The 13,460-nt window shown below is 46.7% G+C and overlaps 2 protein-coding genes across 2 annotated transcripts; one reads left to right on the top strand and one right to left on the bottom strand.

Annotated features, from left to right (window-relative positions):
• Positions 1 to 411: 411 nt before the first annotated feature.
• Positions 412 to 7,801, top strand: dhx34 (DEAH (Asp-Glu-Ala-His) box polypeptide 34). The gene is made up of 16 exons (XM_070829782.1): positions 412 to 1,119; positions 1,280 to 1,591; positions 1,857 to 2,111; positions 2,217 to 2,319; positions 2,415 to 2,632; positions 2,734 to 2,908; positions 3,141 to 3,334; positions 3,418 to 3,519; positions 3,613 to 3,876; positions 4,213 to 4,386; positions 4,507 to 4,612; positions 4,924 to 5,030; positions 5,645 to 5,911; positions 6,421 to 6,612; positions 7,275 to 7,419; positions 7,581 to 7,801. Exons 1-16 carry the CDS (start codon positions 412 to 414, stop codon positions 7,721 to 7,723), a joined length of 3,465 nt encoding a protein of 1,154 aa, XP_070685883.1. The 3' UTR covers positions 7,724 to 7,801.
• A 3,626-nt stretch (positions 7,802 to 11,427) lies between these two features.
• spred3 (sprouty related EVH1 domain containing 3) lies at positions 11,428 to 13,069 on the bottom strand. The gene is made up of 3 exons (XM_070829712.1): positions 13,056 to 13,069; positions 12,768 to 12,936; positions 11,428 to 12,405 (listed from the first exon to the last, which is right to left on the bottom strand). The coding sequence occupies exons 1-3, from the start codon at positions 13,067 to 13,069 to the stop codon at positions 11,428 to 11,430; spliced, it is 1,161 nt and encodes a 386-aa protein (XP_070685813.1).
• Between the last annotated feature and the right edge of the window lie 391 nt (positions 13,070 to 13,460).

Here is a 13,460-nt window from a genome sequence, read left to right as displayed (position 1 = left end):
TTATTTAATTTTTCTTACCCCGGAACAGATATGAATCTATCCTTAACCGGGAGATTTTTAGGGACGGACCGGAAATGGTGCCACCGTATTATTGTTCCCTTGTTCACATAAACTGAGGTTCTTTGCGGCAGCTTCAACGTTATTTGATTAATTTTTAATCTATCAGTTATTATTCTGTTATAGTCGTAACATTTAACTGTCCAGTTATCTCTGATGTAGAAGTTTAAATAATGTTCAGAACTAATCTGACGTGAATTTAAAACATCGGGTTCAGGTTTAAAACGTACTGGACGATGTTGGCTAGTCTGGAGTTCATCTAGTTTAGACTCTTACACACCAGTAAACATGTTGGTGTCGTCCGCTGCCAGTGATTAAAGTTGTTGGCGGTGTTGGAGGCACCTCACGGTGAACATGGCCTCGGACAGGAGGAGAGACAGCCGGAGCTGGGACTGGGACAGCCAGCAGTGCCGAGCCCAGCTGGACGAGGTGTTTTTCCGCCAGCATGACTACATCCAGGCCGGCAGCCCGGAGCACAGAGAGTTCTGGGCTTTCTTTGACCGCTTCCAGAGGTTTAAAACCAAGAAGGACATGTGTGGGTCTGGAGCCAGCCGAAAGGAGGACAGAGACGAGGGGAAACACCTGAGACAGGCGGGCACCGGGAAGGTAGATCTTGGCCTTCCTAAAGAGTACGATGCTCGGTACAGGATTAATGTTTCTGTGTGCAGCAGGGACATCGAGGAGCGCCTGGGAAAGTCCGAGCACAGAAGCAGGCAGAGATCCTCAGGTCCGGGCAGTCAGGAGATCTCAGACTGCCGCCTGGCTCTCCTGCATTTCCTGGACTTCAGCCAGAGGCAGAGTTTTGGCAAACTGGCCAAGCTTCGGCGGGAGCAGAAGAACCTGCCCATCTTCCAGTACAGGGACAGGGTGGTGGAGCTGGTGCGACGTCACCCTGTGGTTGTGGTGGCAGGAGACACCGGCTGTGGGAAATCCACCCAAGTACCTCAGTATCTTCTTTCAGCGGGCTTCAGCCAAATAGCCTGCACTCAGCCTCGGCGTATAGCCTGCATATCCCTGGCAAAGAGGGTCAGCTTTGAGAGTCTCAATCAGTACGGCTCAAAGGTGTGTCACGGTTAATCCAGGTTCTTACCTTTTGTTGAAGCGCATCAAAGACCACAGACTTGTCTGGATTTGTTGACATGTCTAAGAACATCCACCTAATGCACGAGAAGTTAGGAAGCAACCAATGACGAATCTCACAAGATGCACTCATGTTTTGCAGGTGGGGTACCAAATCCGCTTCGAGACCACCAGGACCACCTCCACCAAACTGCTGTTCCTGACTGAGGGGCTGCTGCTCCGACAGATCCAGCAGGACAGGACGCTGGCTCAGTACCAGGTGGTAATTGTGGACGAGGTCCACGAGCGACACCTCCACTGCGACTTCCTTCTCGGGGTCCTGCGCTCTCTGGTGGCCGATCGCCCAGACCTGCGCCTCGTCCTCATGTCCGCCACCATCAACATCAAGCTTTTCTCCGACTACTTCAGTAGCGCTCCTGTGCTGCAGGTACCAGGCAGGCTGTTTCCCATTCAGGTAAGCGGACGACAGCAATAAACACAGATGTAAATATGCATCTCACTAGAGGAAATGAGTTATCTGAGCTCCAAGAGAAGTGTCAAGACTGTTACTCAAAGCAATAAGTGCTCATCCAAACTTGGTATGAGCTTCGTTCTTTGTTTTTAATTGATTAGTTAGTTAGTTTATTCTTTGTAGCCTAATGGTTGGTCTCTAATTGTACATTTTAAATGACCACCTACAATACAAATTTGAAGCATCCAATTTTTTTTCCCGTACTAAGGTGATCTATCAGCCCATCCCACCTGAGGAGCAGCCCTCGCGTTCGGAGAAAATGGATCCCCGACCGTACCTGCGCATCCTGCAGGGAATCGATCAGCGTTACCCTCCAGAGGAGCGCGGCGATCTGCTCCTCTTCCTCAGCGGCGTGGCGGAGATCTCCACCATCCAGGAGGCCTGTCAGATTTATGCCACACACACTCAGCGTTGGATAGTTTTACCTCTGCACAGCACCCTGTCACTGGTCCAGCAGGACAAGGCACAGTCCTCTTCTTTTGGATTAGAATGGCCATATAATGCTTGAATCTAATTTGGTAGATATGATTTATCAGTTCTAATTCTCTGCCAACATTTTATTCCTCAGGTGTTTGACATTTCTCCTCCCGGGGTGAGAAAGTGCATCATCTCTACCAATATTGCTGAGACCTCGGTTACAATAGATGGGGTGCGCTTCGTTGTAGACTCAGGTATGGAACCAGGGGTACATTGTTGGCTGGGGATTAACATTGTGAAGTAGAACGAGCATATAAATGGATTGTTTTGCTCTTTCTTTTTCTTACAGGAAAGGTAAAGGAAATGAGTTTTGATCCTAAGGCCAAGATGCAACGTCTGCAGGAGTTCTGGATCAGCCGAGCCAGCTCCGAGCAGAGGAAAGGTCGAGCCGGTCGCACAGGCCCAGGAGTGTGTTACCGCCTGTACGCCGAGTCCGACTACGATGCCTTCGCACCTTATCCTGTGCCTGAAATCCACAGAGTGGCTCTGGACTCCCTCATTCTTCAGGTAACAACATCATGTATAAAGCAGGATAGCAATTCCTCCCTATAATTGTTCCATTTCCACACTTAAACTCTAGTTTCATTTCTGCCGTTTTGAACCTGCAGATGAAGAGCATGTGTCTTGGAGATCCACTTTCTTTTGTCTTCATTGATCCGCCTCCAGCTGCTAGTATCCAGACTGCAATTACTTATCTGAAAGAGCAAGGGGCGCTAGACAGTCGCGGTGAACTTACCTCCATTGGTAGTTTGCTGGCACAGTTACCAGTGGACGTGGTCATAGGTAATACTCCCTGCACCTGTATTTTGTTTATTATTGCTTTTTAATATTTTTCACATGAAGTTGACAGCAATGGTGAACGTGAATCCTACAAAATATCACAGTAATTTGACAATGACATGCTGGAGCTGCTACACATGCAGTAGAAGCTTTAACCAGCAGTTATATTGTAGCTAAGTGATTTTGTGTGTGTGTGTGTGTGTGTGTGTGTGTGTGTGTGTGTGTGTGTGTTCAGGGAAGATGCTGGTGCTGGGCTCTTTGTTTAACCTGGTGGAGCCCGTGTTGACGGTGGCAGCAGCCCTCAGCGTTCAGTCGCCTTTCCTGCGTAGCTCACAGCACAACCCAGACTGTGCCACTGCCCGCCAGCCCCTGCACAGCAACCACGGAGACCCCTTCACCCTGCTCAACACCTTCAATGCCTGGATGGAGGTCAGTAAGCTATCTGATATTTAACACACGGGATAAACGATGTCTTCACTGTAAGTAGAATTGTTCGTGTGTGACTTCAACAGATCAAGAGCGAGAGAGGTGGTGGCTCAAGGAAGTGGTGCAGGAGGAGAGGACTGGAGGAGCAGCGGCTGTATGAGATGGTCAACCTACGCAGGCAGTTCAAGGTTGACTACTGACGCGTATAAAGGAACATTTCTTTTACGAATAAAGCTTTTTCTGCTCCAACACTCTGACAACATTACCGTCATGGTTAACAGGACCTACTGAGGAGCCACGGCCTGCTGGAGTCGCAGCCCAGCGCCCCCTCTGCTGGTGACCGCGGGCAGCGAAGGGAGAGGCTAACGGAGAGGAGGAAGCTGCATCAGCTGAAGAGAGATCACGAGCGGCAGGAGAGCAGCCGACGTAAAGTCCTGAGGATGGACGAGGGCCAGGACGGAGAGTTCTCCTCAGGATCAGATACGGAGGAGGCAGGCAGAGGCAAGAAGAGCGAGGACGGATCGGGACAGAACGTGGACATACAGGTGATCTCAGAGTGCACTGTAACATGGAGGGTGGTTGTTAGAAGGCATCTCGCCATCAACATTTAACCCTCACAAATAAATGATCATGTATAAGCTCTATGTAGCAATGATGTATTATATATATGGTTAAAGCTTGTGTACACATTCTTAGACACTAGTTTTTGTGCTATGATGTGGGTCACTTTATGTAGAGTTTATCTGTTGACTGCAGAAACGTTCAGGATTGCAGCTCATCTGGTATCAGGGTGGTTTTCTTTACAGAGGCGGATGTGTTTGTGTCTTTGAGGCAGTCACACTCTCGGTGATCTCTCTCTGTTGCTGTTCGGTCTGAAACAGGAGGTGAAGTTCAAGTTGCGTCACAACGTGTCAGAGCTGCAGGAGGCGGTCAGCGTCAGTCAGGACTTGTCCTCCCACCGGCAGTCTTTGCTCAAGCTGCTGCTTTGTCGAGGCCTCTACCCTCAGCTGGCACTGCCTGACGAACACAACTCCACCCGCAAGGACTCCGACCAGGTGGGACCTCCTGCTGCGCCCACTCTGCTTTTAGTTTTGAGGATACAATAAAGGGGAAAGCCCTTGTAAACGAATTGAGTGAGGTATACAACATTCACTTTGTGATTTTACTTTGTGTAGGTGTTTCACACAAGGAATAAGCAGGGAGTGGTGATCCACCCAACCAGTGTGTTTGCCAGCGACCCAGAGGTGTTACATGTGCCTGAGGATGACACCGGAGAAATGGGTACACACAACTTCTCTAAAAGCTAAACATCAAGAAAATCTTAAGAATTTCATTTCATAATTGCTTGAATGACCCTAAATTGTCCCCATTTTCAGGACCAGTTGTGACTCAGAATGACAACTGGTCTCATTTGTTTACACTTGAACAAATGGATTGGAAGTAATGCTCCATGTAACATCTATTCCTCAGACTCCTGATCCACTCCTGTCTTTTGTTTTGTTGTTTCTTCCTCCTTTCACTCTTCATATTGTGCGTGTCTCGTATCATTCCTCATCTGTCTCTCCATCTTTGTCTCTGTTTCCTGCCTGCAGGCCCAGATAGGAGGGACAGCAGCAGACACCAGCTGCTAGCCTTCGTCACTCTGTTGGAGACCAACAAGCCATATTTGTCCAACTGCGTGCGGGTTCCAGCGCTGCAGGTTGGTACCAGACGTGGGATGTCAATGTTCCCCCTACAAACGCTAAATGCTGTGTTTTTTAATTAACCTTGATAAAGTTCTGGGTTATATTAAAGTAACCTGACGTAGTGCTGCTAAACCTACATATGATGTATGTGTGATTACTTACTAACTCAACTATCTGGATCCAGTTTTGATAAATCTGCAACAACTACCACTGTTAAATGAAACATATGGATTACAGCGCTTCCTTTTTTATACTAATGTGATATTCGAGTTTTTTCTGTTACTAGTGAGTTATTTTCCGCTGACCAAGATGTATGAGGTACAGACATTTCTGGAAAAATAAGGCATAGTCTCTCCTAAGCTTTCCAGCTGGATACAAAGTGGGAACGCTGCTGTTCACAGTTGGATCAGCTTAGTTTTATGACCAGATTTAGATTTTTGTGTTGTTGTTTTTTTTGTAAACATCTTTATCCAACTTCACATCATTCCATATATTATGTAAAATCAATAATGTGTCACAAAACCACCACAACATATCAACATATGATCAACTACTCCACAATTCTCAGCTGTGGTCCATGCACACATCATGCAGTAGTGTTAATTCTCTGTGTCCATGTGCTCACTAGGCTCTGCTGCTGGTAGCGAACTCTATTGACACCAACGCTGACTGCACACGTCTGGTGGTGGACGGCTGGCTGGAGCTGGAGCTGCGGGAGCCCGAGGAGGCCCTGAGGGGGCTGTCCACGGCTCTCACCCTCAGGGCTGAGTGGGAGCGCCTCCTCATGGCCCAGCTGGGACAGAGCACAATGGGGGGGGCAGCAGGCCAGGGGGTGTCCCGCAGAGTCATGGAGAAGCTGAGTGAAGGCCTGGTCCGCTTCCTGCTCTACACTGAGGTAATGACGCAGAACAATGAACCCCAAAAACAATAAGTAATAATGATGTTAAATCATTTAAAATCAGTTGTGTTAAGATTTCTTGATGTTTTTGGTCAAGTTAAGTTTTTGATGTGTGTCTAGTTTAGTATTTTCTGCACATAGTCATTAACAAACAATTGTTGCAGGTGAGATTTAACAGGCTTTGAAAATAAATGAGCACAAGAGAAACAACTTTATCAGGTAACTTTAGAAGATGGAATAAAGACGAAGAGCAAAATTGACACTCAGATGTTCTTTATTTCCTGTTTGTTATATTAAAAAAATAAGAATAGAATTAATAAAAAAAAAAAAAAAAGATGGCTAAAACAAGTCTAAAACCATGAATATATATATTGTTTGTGTGAACTATTTGTGTGTATTGTTGTTCATTTCTACTCTCCAGTCATTCTCAGTGACTCAGATGCTCATTCATCTTCTTACAGTCTCAGTTAATCTCCTCTCCGTGCACTTCTTACCTTCCCTCCCAGGTCAGTTACAGCCTGCGGCGACTCACGGCTTTCCAGACCCAGAACCTGTACGTCGGCCCTCAGTCCGAGTCTGAGCTGTCTCGTACCAAAGCTCCAGATCTAAACCCGCTGTTTCCAGGAGTGGAGGCCAAGCCAGACCCCATTAAAGGAGGCCTGCGCGTCACCAGCTTCTTCACCTACAACTGTCTTGCTGTGAGTCTGTCTGTCTGAAAGAGACGTGATCTAGAAACGCATTCCCTCAAAGTTACAGAGAGATGGAAAATAAATGTTTCTGCAGTTTAGGTGACTTCACCTGTTTACTTCAGGTCTACTATACCACTTCACATACATAAAAATGAATAGTCTTTGTTTTAAACCGCCTCCTACTCTGCTTTTACGATCAAATAACGCCAACAGTGCTTTATCTTTCTAAGTGATGCTAGTATTAACGTGTATTACAGAGGTTTGTGTCCCTGTAGGTTATATATTTCTTTTGGTTCCAGGGATCCAGACACTGTCACAGATGACTTGCAGAGCATTTTTAAACTTTGTGCACTGCGTCATCACTTCATTTATCACCTCATTGTCCTCCAGATGAATGCAGGCGCCATCAAAATGGTGTTTCTTTTCGAGTATAAAGGTGATGAAACGGGGGGGTAATTAAACCAAACCAAACTGCTCCAACAAAGCTCAGCTTCCTTGTGTGAAGTAGCGCGATACTCCTAAATTAAAACAGGGTGTCACGTGGCATCACAGTGTTTCCTGGATATATAAATGTTTCAATAGAGCAAAAATAAAAATACTGCTATTAAACAAAAATATTAAAATGCACAAAAATGTCATTGATCCTCGTGTTTCCACTGCACGGTTTGCAGGACTCAAAGGACCTCTACAGTGAGTGTTTACGGACTTTCTGGACGTGTCCCAACTGTGACCTCTACATGCCTCTGACTCCACTGGAGCGCATGCAGCACGAGGCCTCCTGCAGGCCAGCAGGAGAACAGCAGCAGTCAGAGGAAGGTCAGGAATGTCCCTTCATTTTGTTGATATTTATTACAAGATATATCTTTTGGCGTGAGATTAATCTTGAACATGCACCAGCAAACACGCTCAGCAGCTGACTTGACTCTCGGTGCCTGTAAGTACGAAAGAGATTAATTTGAACGTGTTGTGGTTTTCAGAGCCAGACGATAAAAAGGCGAGCTCCTCCGCGGTGTCCAGTCTTTCCAGAGTTTATCACTGTGACGTCTGTAACGAAGACCTGACCCTCACCTCCACTGAGATCCTCAAACACAAAAGGCAGCACATGTATTCTGCCAAGTAACTGACCGCAGCACGTAAGGGACAACAGCTAAGCACAACTCTGTTCTGTCCAAAAAACACCTGAGTGTATAGAATAAAGCTGTTTTTTTTTAACATAACATTTGCATCACCATTCTTCTTTCCTTTATGTATTTGAGGAGCTTTATTTAAGCACTATTACTTCCCTCTAATGGTCACTGGATGTATCAGCCGTCTGCGTAGTTCTGGTCAAATAGGAGAGATCCACATGTTTAAAAAACTAAAAAAAGAAACTAAACCAAAAGCGGCTCACCGGCAACGCAGTGTGGAAGAGTCAAAGAATACAACTTTGATTCAGTGTTTGGGAGAAAGCACAGCGAAGTTACGACATGCACACGTGAGAGAGAAGTAGACGCCAATTTAAAATATAGAGTGAGGGTTTAATAATGATACAAACCCACGATATGTAACACCTCAAAGCAGCACATTGGCACAAAGTCAGAAGTAAGACAGCACGGAAGATAAAAACCTGTCTCAAAAAAATAAAGAATCAGAATAAATATCTCAATAAATAAATAAACAGGTAATATCTCATTAATTACTTTGAAACTAATAAATACGTACATTTGAAAATATGCACATTGGCAGAAATCAATAACCCAAAAAGTAAATAGTACTTAACACAGAGTTACTTAGAAATCATAAGTTATTGATTACTCAAATCAAAAGGCACATTTATTAAGATGTAAGAATGGGGCCTGCAATTGTGATCGCATGACTGTCAGTACTACTCTAACACCATCTCTGAACCAGAAGTAGCAAACTGTGTGCAATGGCTTTACTAGTTCTGTATCTGCACCATCGAGTGAACGCTCGTACCTGTGTGCAGGTGTATGCATTGCAGATTTGTGGGGACTCTGTGTGTGTGTTTGTGTGTGTGTGTGTGTGTGTGTGTGTGTGTGTGTGTGTGTGTGTGTGTGTGTGTGTGTGTGTGTGTGTGTGTGTGTGTGTGTGTGTGTGTGGGACGAAGGGTTCATGTAGGATCACAGATTGGCAGTCTAGTGACCGACTGAGCTTGTGTTTCCTGTCATTGTGGCAGGATTTTTTTCTTCTAAGTGGACCAACATTGTTGGCAGGCCGGCCTGGTAGTGAAGATGACCACCCCACAGCCGAGAGGTCATGGGTCCTGAATCTGAACCCTTCTGCCTCTTCACTCACTTTAAGTCACTTTGGATAAAAGTTCTTGGCTAAACCTAAAGTATAAATAATCTGGTGAAGCTTCTGAAAGGTTCATTCTGCCATAATTCAAGGTCTTCCAGGTGATCCTCCGTTTGAGACGTGCGACTGTGGTGAAACTAGTCACTGGTGTCCTCATACAGAGCGAGCTGTGTGTATTCCCATCTTTGATTTTAAAGGAAAATGCCTCTGGATTGAAAAGAGAAATCCCCCCCACAGATTCTCTTACACTGTTAGGATCATTCTGCGATGCTCACAGCATTTCATGAGTTATTTTGAGATGATTCGTTGTCATTTATTTTTCAGTGTTCCCCGTTTTTCCTCAACCTGCATAATCAACGTCTACCCTGCTTTCTAAATTCTTCTTCTCTTTTGAGGAAATCTTTCAAAAAGCTCAGAGAAAACAGGCATAAGCTCGATGCATTCAGTGGTTGGTTCTTTGTGTAGGTGAAGAGACCACTAACAACAGCTATGGGGTGGGGACAGTAGAGACGAAGCTTCTCTGGTCAACAAAAAAAAAAGTGTAATACAAGAGGCGAATTAGTGTAACTGGTGTCTTTACATCTTATATAATTCACCTTCCATGATTGTTAAGCATGGGTGCAAAGGGGAGACCATTGCTCTTTGATTCAGAGTGAATTACACAAAAAATTAGGCTTCTATATATGTTGATATTAACATTTTTGAAAGAAAAACAAACATTTTGTTAACGAATTCTGTTGGAGCTGTGATGGAAATAGCTTTTTAATCTACCCTTGGCCAGTTATGCACTGGCAATAGAAAAATATACCACCAATCAGCAAAATAGTCACAAAAATGCAAGGTACATCACCAGAAGCATTTAAAAAACATGTCTCGGGGTGAATTTATCTTTAAGCCCAGCTGTAAACGTACAAAAACCTTAGCATCCTCAGCACCCTGGGTGGAGTGAGAACTTGAAGGATTGTTTGACTCTGCCACATCACCTCGTCTGAGAGGCGGTGGAGTAGGGTTAGGACGGGACTTAAAATAGCAGCTTTTTTTTTTTTTTGTCTTCATACTTAAAGCAACATTCAGCAAACACATCTGCCACTGTGCCCAAACAAAGACCAACCACCATTCATCTTTTTCAAGTTAACGTGTCTCTTTTCATATCACAGGGTCAACAGTCTACAACACGCAGGTTTGAATGTCACGCCCGTGAGCTACGTGCTGCTGCTCAAAGACAAGTTTGTGTTCCTTTTTTTTTTTAAATATCTTTTCTGCTTGATATCGAACACGATAAAACACTACAGTATTCACTTCCAACACTTTTCAGTTCCTGTTCAGTTTTTCCTAACATGAGCGACTGGTACAAAAATACTCTTTCAATACATTGTTCATTGCACTTTTTTTTGTTTTTTTTGGTGGCGTCTCATTCAAAGGCCTGACACATCTACAGATTGGTTAGTATGGGGTCCTGTTTTGTTTCTCTTTGGGGTTGGGACAGTACGGCCGCTGTGTACATTAGGTAGAATAGACTCACTCAGAGGCCTCAGTTGTAAGCACCTTGACTGATTAAACAAGTACAGTGGTGGGATGTGATGTTTTCTATGATTAATATCGAAAATGCATGAAAAGATGAAAACAAAACAAACAAAACTTTCAGAAAACAAAAATAACCTTGTGTTTGGTTACGAAGGACCATAATGAATCACATTGTGACTTTAAGTCTTTGTGGTTGTCATTGCAACTTCCCTTAACAATAATTGTCCCTTTGCATTTGATAACCTTCCTCCCACTGTGTTCTACTACTTTAACCAAAAGACAACACTAGTGGTCTCAGATGTGCGTACTTCCTTGAAGACTGCACTCACTTGCGCTTGCTCTCTCCAAAACCCTCTTCCCCTCCTCTTTTTAATTTCTTAACCAGGGATTGAGTAACATCTGAGGTAAAATTAGAGGTAAAGGGTGACATCTGTTCATCTGACTGATAAACAGGCCAACATGAAACAAATAACTTCCCCAAGATCTCATATGTTTGTGAATGCGTGATAGTGTGTGCCATTGGGGGATTCTGTCAATATGTTTTACATTTAATAAAATATACCAATTAAAATTATAACAATCATATATATAAACATCTTTTGTTTTTTGTGTTTTTCTTTCTAAATAAAAAAAAAACAAACAGACATTTGAAACAGTGTACACATCATCGTTGCCTCTGCCACTCTTCCTGTGATAAAAGTCTCTGACCGCTAACTCCAGATCAGCCAACCCTCAGTAAATCCACCATGAAGGCTCCAGATGACTCCCACAGAGCCTGGTCTGAGTGCAGCGCACCTCCAGCAGGCATGGACCGGCGAGGAAGGCCCCAGGTTGAAAAGAGAAAGAGCGGAATGCAGTGGAAGGCCGTGGGGCTTTGGAGGGCCACGTCAGAGGTCTGGGTCTACTGAGAGCACCGTCCCACCTGCTAAGCTCCACCTCCTCTCTCCTCCCAACGCCCCAAACCTCCTTGGTTCCAGGGAACCCCTCCCACCCCCTAGCCTGGCCTCATCGGACCGCCTTGTGCTTTCCCCCACAGCAGCCGCACCTCTCCCCACACCGCAGGCAGGCGCGCAAAGGCAGGTAGCAGCACATGCAGGGCACGAAGAGCGACAGGGCCAGGAGAGCCAACCAGCGGGCACAGCAAAGGGGGTGCGGGTGGCCCCCCATCGAGTCTTCACATGAGCAAGGCTCCCAGAACTCTCCCTCAGAGTCCGACATGCAGTGGTAGAGCAGACTCTCTGCGCACCACACACAGGTCCACTGGCGCAGGCAGTGCAGGGCCGGGTCTGGGGCATCTCTGCAGCGGCCCCGCCCGTTCTCCGAAGCGCTGAACACAGAGCGGCAGTACACACAGCGAGATGAGCACGACGATGAAGCCTGAGGACACGGGCTGTCGTCGTCGGGGGAGATCGCCCCGGGGTCGCCGCTGCTGCTGGCCCCTCCTCCTCTCTTACGAGTCCGCGACCGGGGCGTGGCCAGCGAGGTGTGGATGCAGCAGGGAGAGGGCGAGCCTTTGCCCGTCTCCTGGGGTGAGCCGGCACCTGAGGACACGCCCGACACAGCGTTGGGCATGGACATGCAGGTGGGCGACGACGAGGACAGACGCTGGGAAGCTTTACTGTCCAGGCTCACTGTCACATCGCAGCCTGCCGTCCCCACTCCTGCCAGCTCCTTCTCGAAGCGAACCACGCACAGCTCCGACTTGTCCTGCAGACTCCCTCCGCCACCAACAACCACACCCCCGGTCAGACCCCCGACCATAGTCCTGGTGGCCCCCGCCCGTCTGTAATCCTCATAACCTCGAGAACCCCACAGGTCTCCCTCCTCCAGCAGAGAAATGGTGGGTGAGAGGGGGGACAGAGGGGATGAGGCCGGAGGACCCACGGGAGGAGTAGGTGGAGCAGGAGGTGGGGGCGGGGGCGCCGGGGGATTCAACACAGCCGTCATTTGTGAGGACTGGTGCTGTCCCGGCCTGGTGTGGATCTGTGGAGAGGGTATAGGATTACAGAGTGAGCCAGGAACAGCGTGTACTGTGGCAGCAGTTACAGAAGGTTTTCATCCCTGGGACATCTCAAGTGATCGAGAAACCTGAATTTGATAACATTTCATTTTCTGGAACATCAGAGGGTCGTTTTGGTTTTACTTTTACTTCATATGGAATAGATTAATGTCTATACCCTCGCAAGGCAGTTCCCAGATCCCTCTTTAAGAAATATTCTCACAGTAATCACCGTTAGAGCTCACAAGTGTGACGAAAACATGAACAGGAATGAAAAGTAAAGATCAACATGTGTGTTCCTTTAAGCATCTTGTCGTCACAATGATGTTCAGAGGAGCTGTGCTACCTGAGCAGGTGTCTGAGTGGTGACAGCATGGCTGGATCCAAAACTAAACTCCTCCGGCCGCACGAAGCAGGTGGACGACGACTGGCTCGTCACTATGGTGATGGGTTTGGGAAGCATCTCCTTTCTGCTGTTGGACGACGACTCGCTCCCTGTATGGGACTGGGAGAGGCTGCGTGTCATCCCGCAAGTCGAGAACACCCAGAACTGATTTGGGGGCACGGTGGAAACGTAAACGAGCCCTTTTTTTAGAGAACAAATGCTCAAATGACAAACTGCTGTTATACTCACAGCTTGACCGTCATCCTCGGTGTCGGCTTCTTCTGGCGTGGAGGACGAGGGCGAGTCAGAGCCTTGGTGACATGAAAGAAGAGGATTTAGGCTTTGCCGAACGCTTTCTGAGGCCAAGTCGAACACAACTTATCTGAATCAGGTTTTAGATGTGGCTCTACCTCTGTCGAGCTTGTCTATGACGGCCTGCAGCCCTTTCTCAAAGGAGATGGCATCGGCGGGACTCTGGAATGTAAGGCCGAACTTTCGATCCTCCACTCGCCAGTGATGGAAGATGGGGTTCACCTTGTTGTACACCAACCCCCTTTGCACTGCACACTCCAACACCGGCTACAGACACAGACAGTCCCAGCAACACATGAAGTTAGTTTACCCGCCAAGACGTACAGCGTCCCCCTCCCCAAA

This window comes from Pempheris klunzingeri, chromosome 4, assembly GCF_042242105.1.
Source record: "Pempheris klunzingeri isolate RE-2024b chromosome 4, fPemKlu1.hap1, whole genome shotgun sequence".
Lineage (NCBI taxonomy): Eukaryota > Metazoa > Chordata > Actinopteri > Acropomatiformes > Pempheridae > Pempheris > Pempheris klunzingeri.
This window is presented reverse-complemented; position numbering and strand designations above follow the sequence as displayed.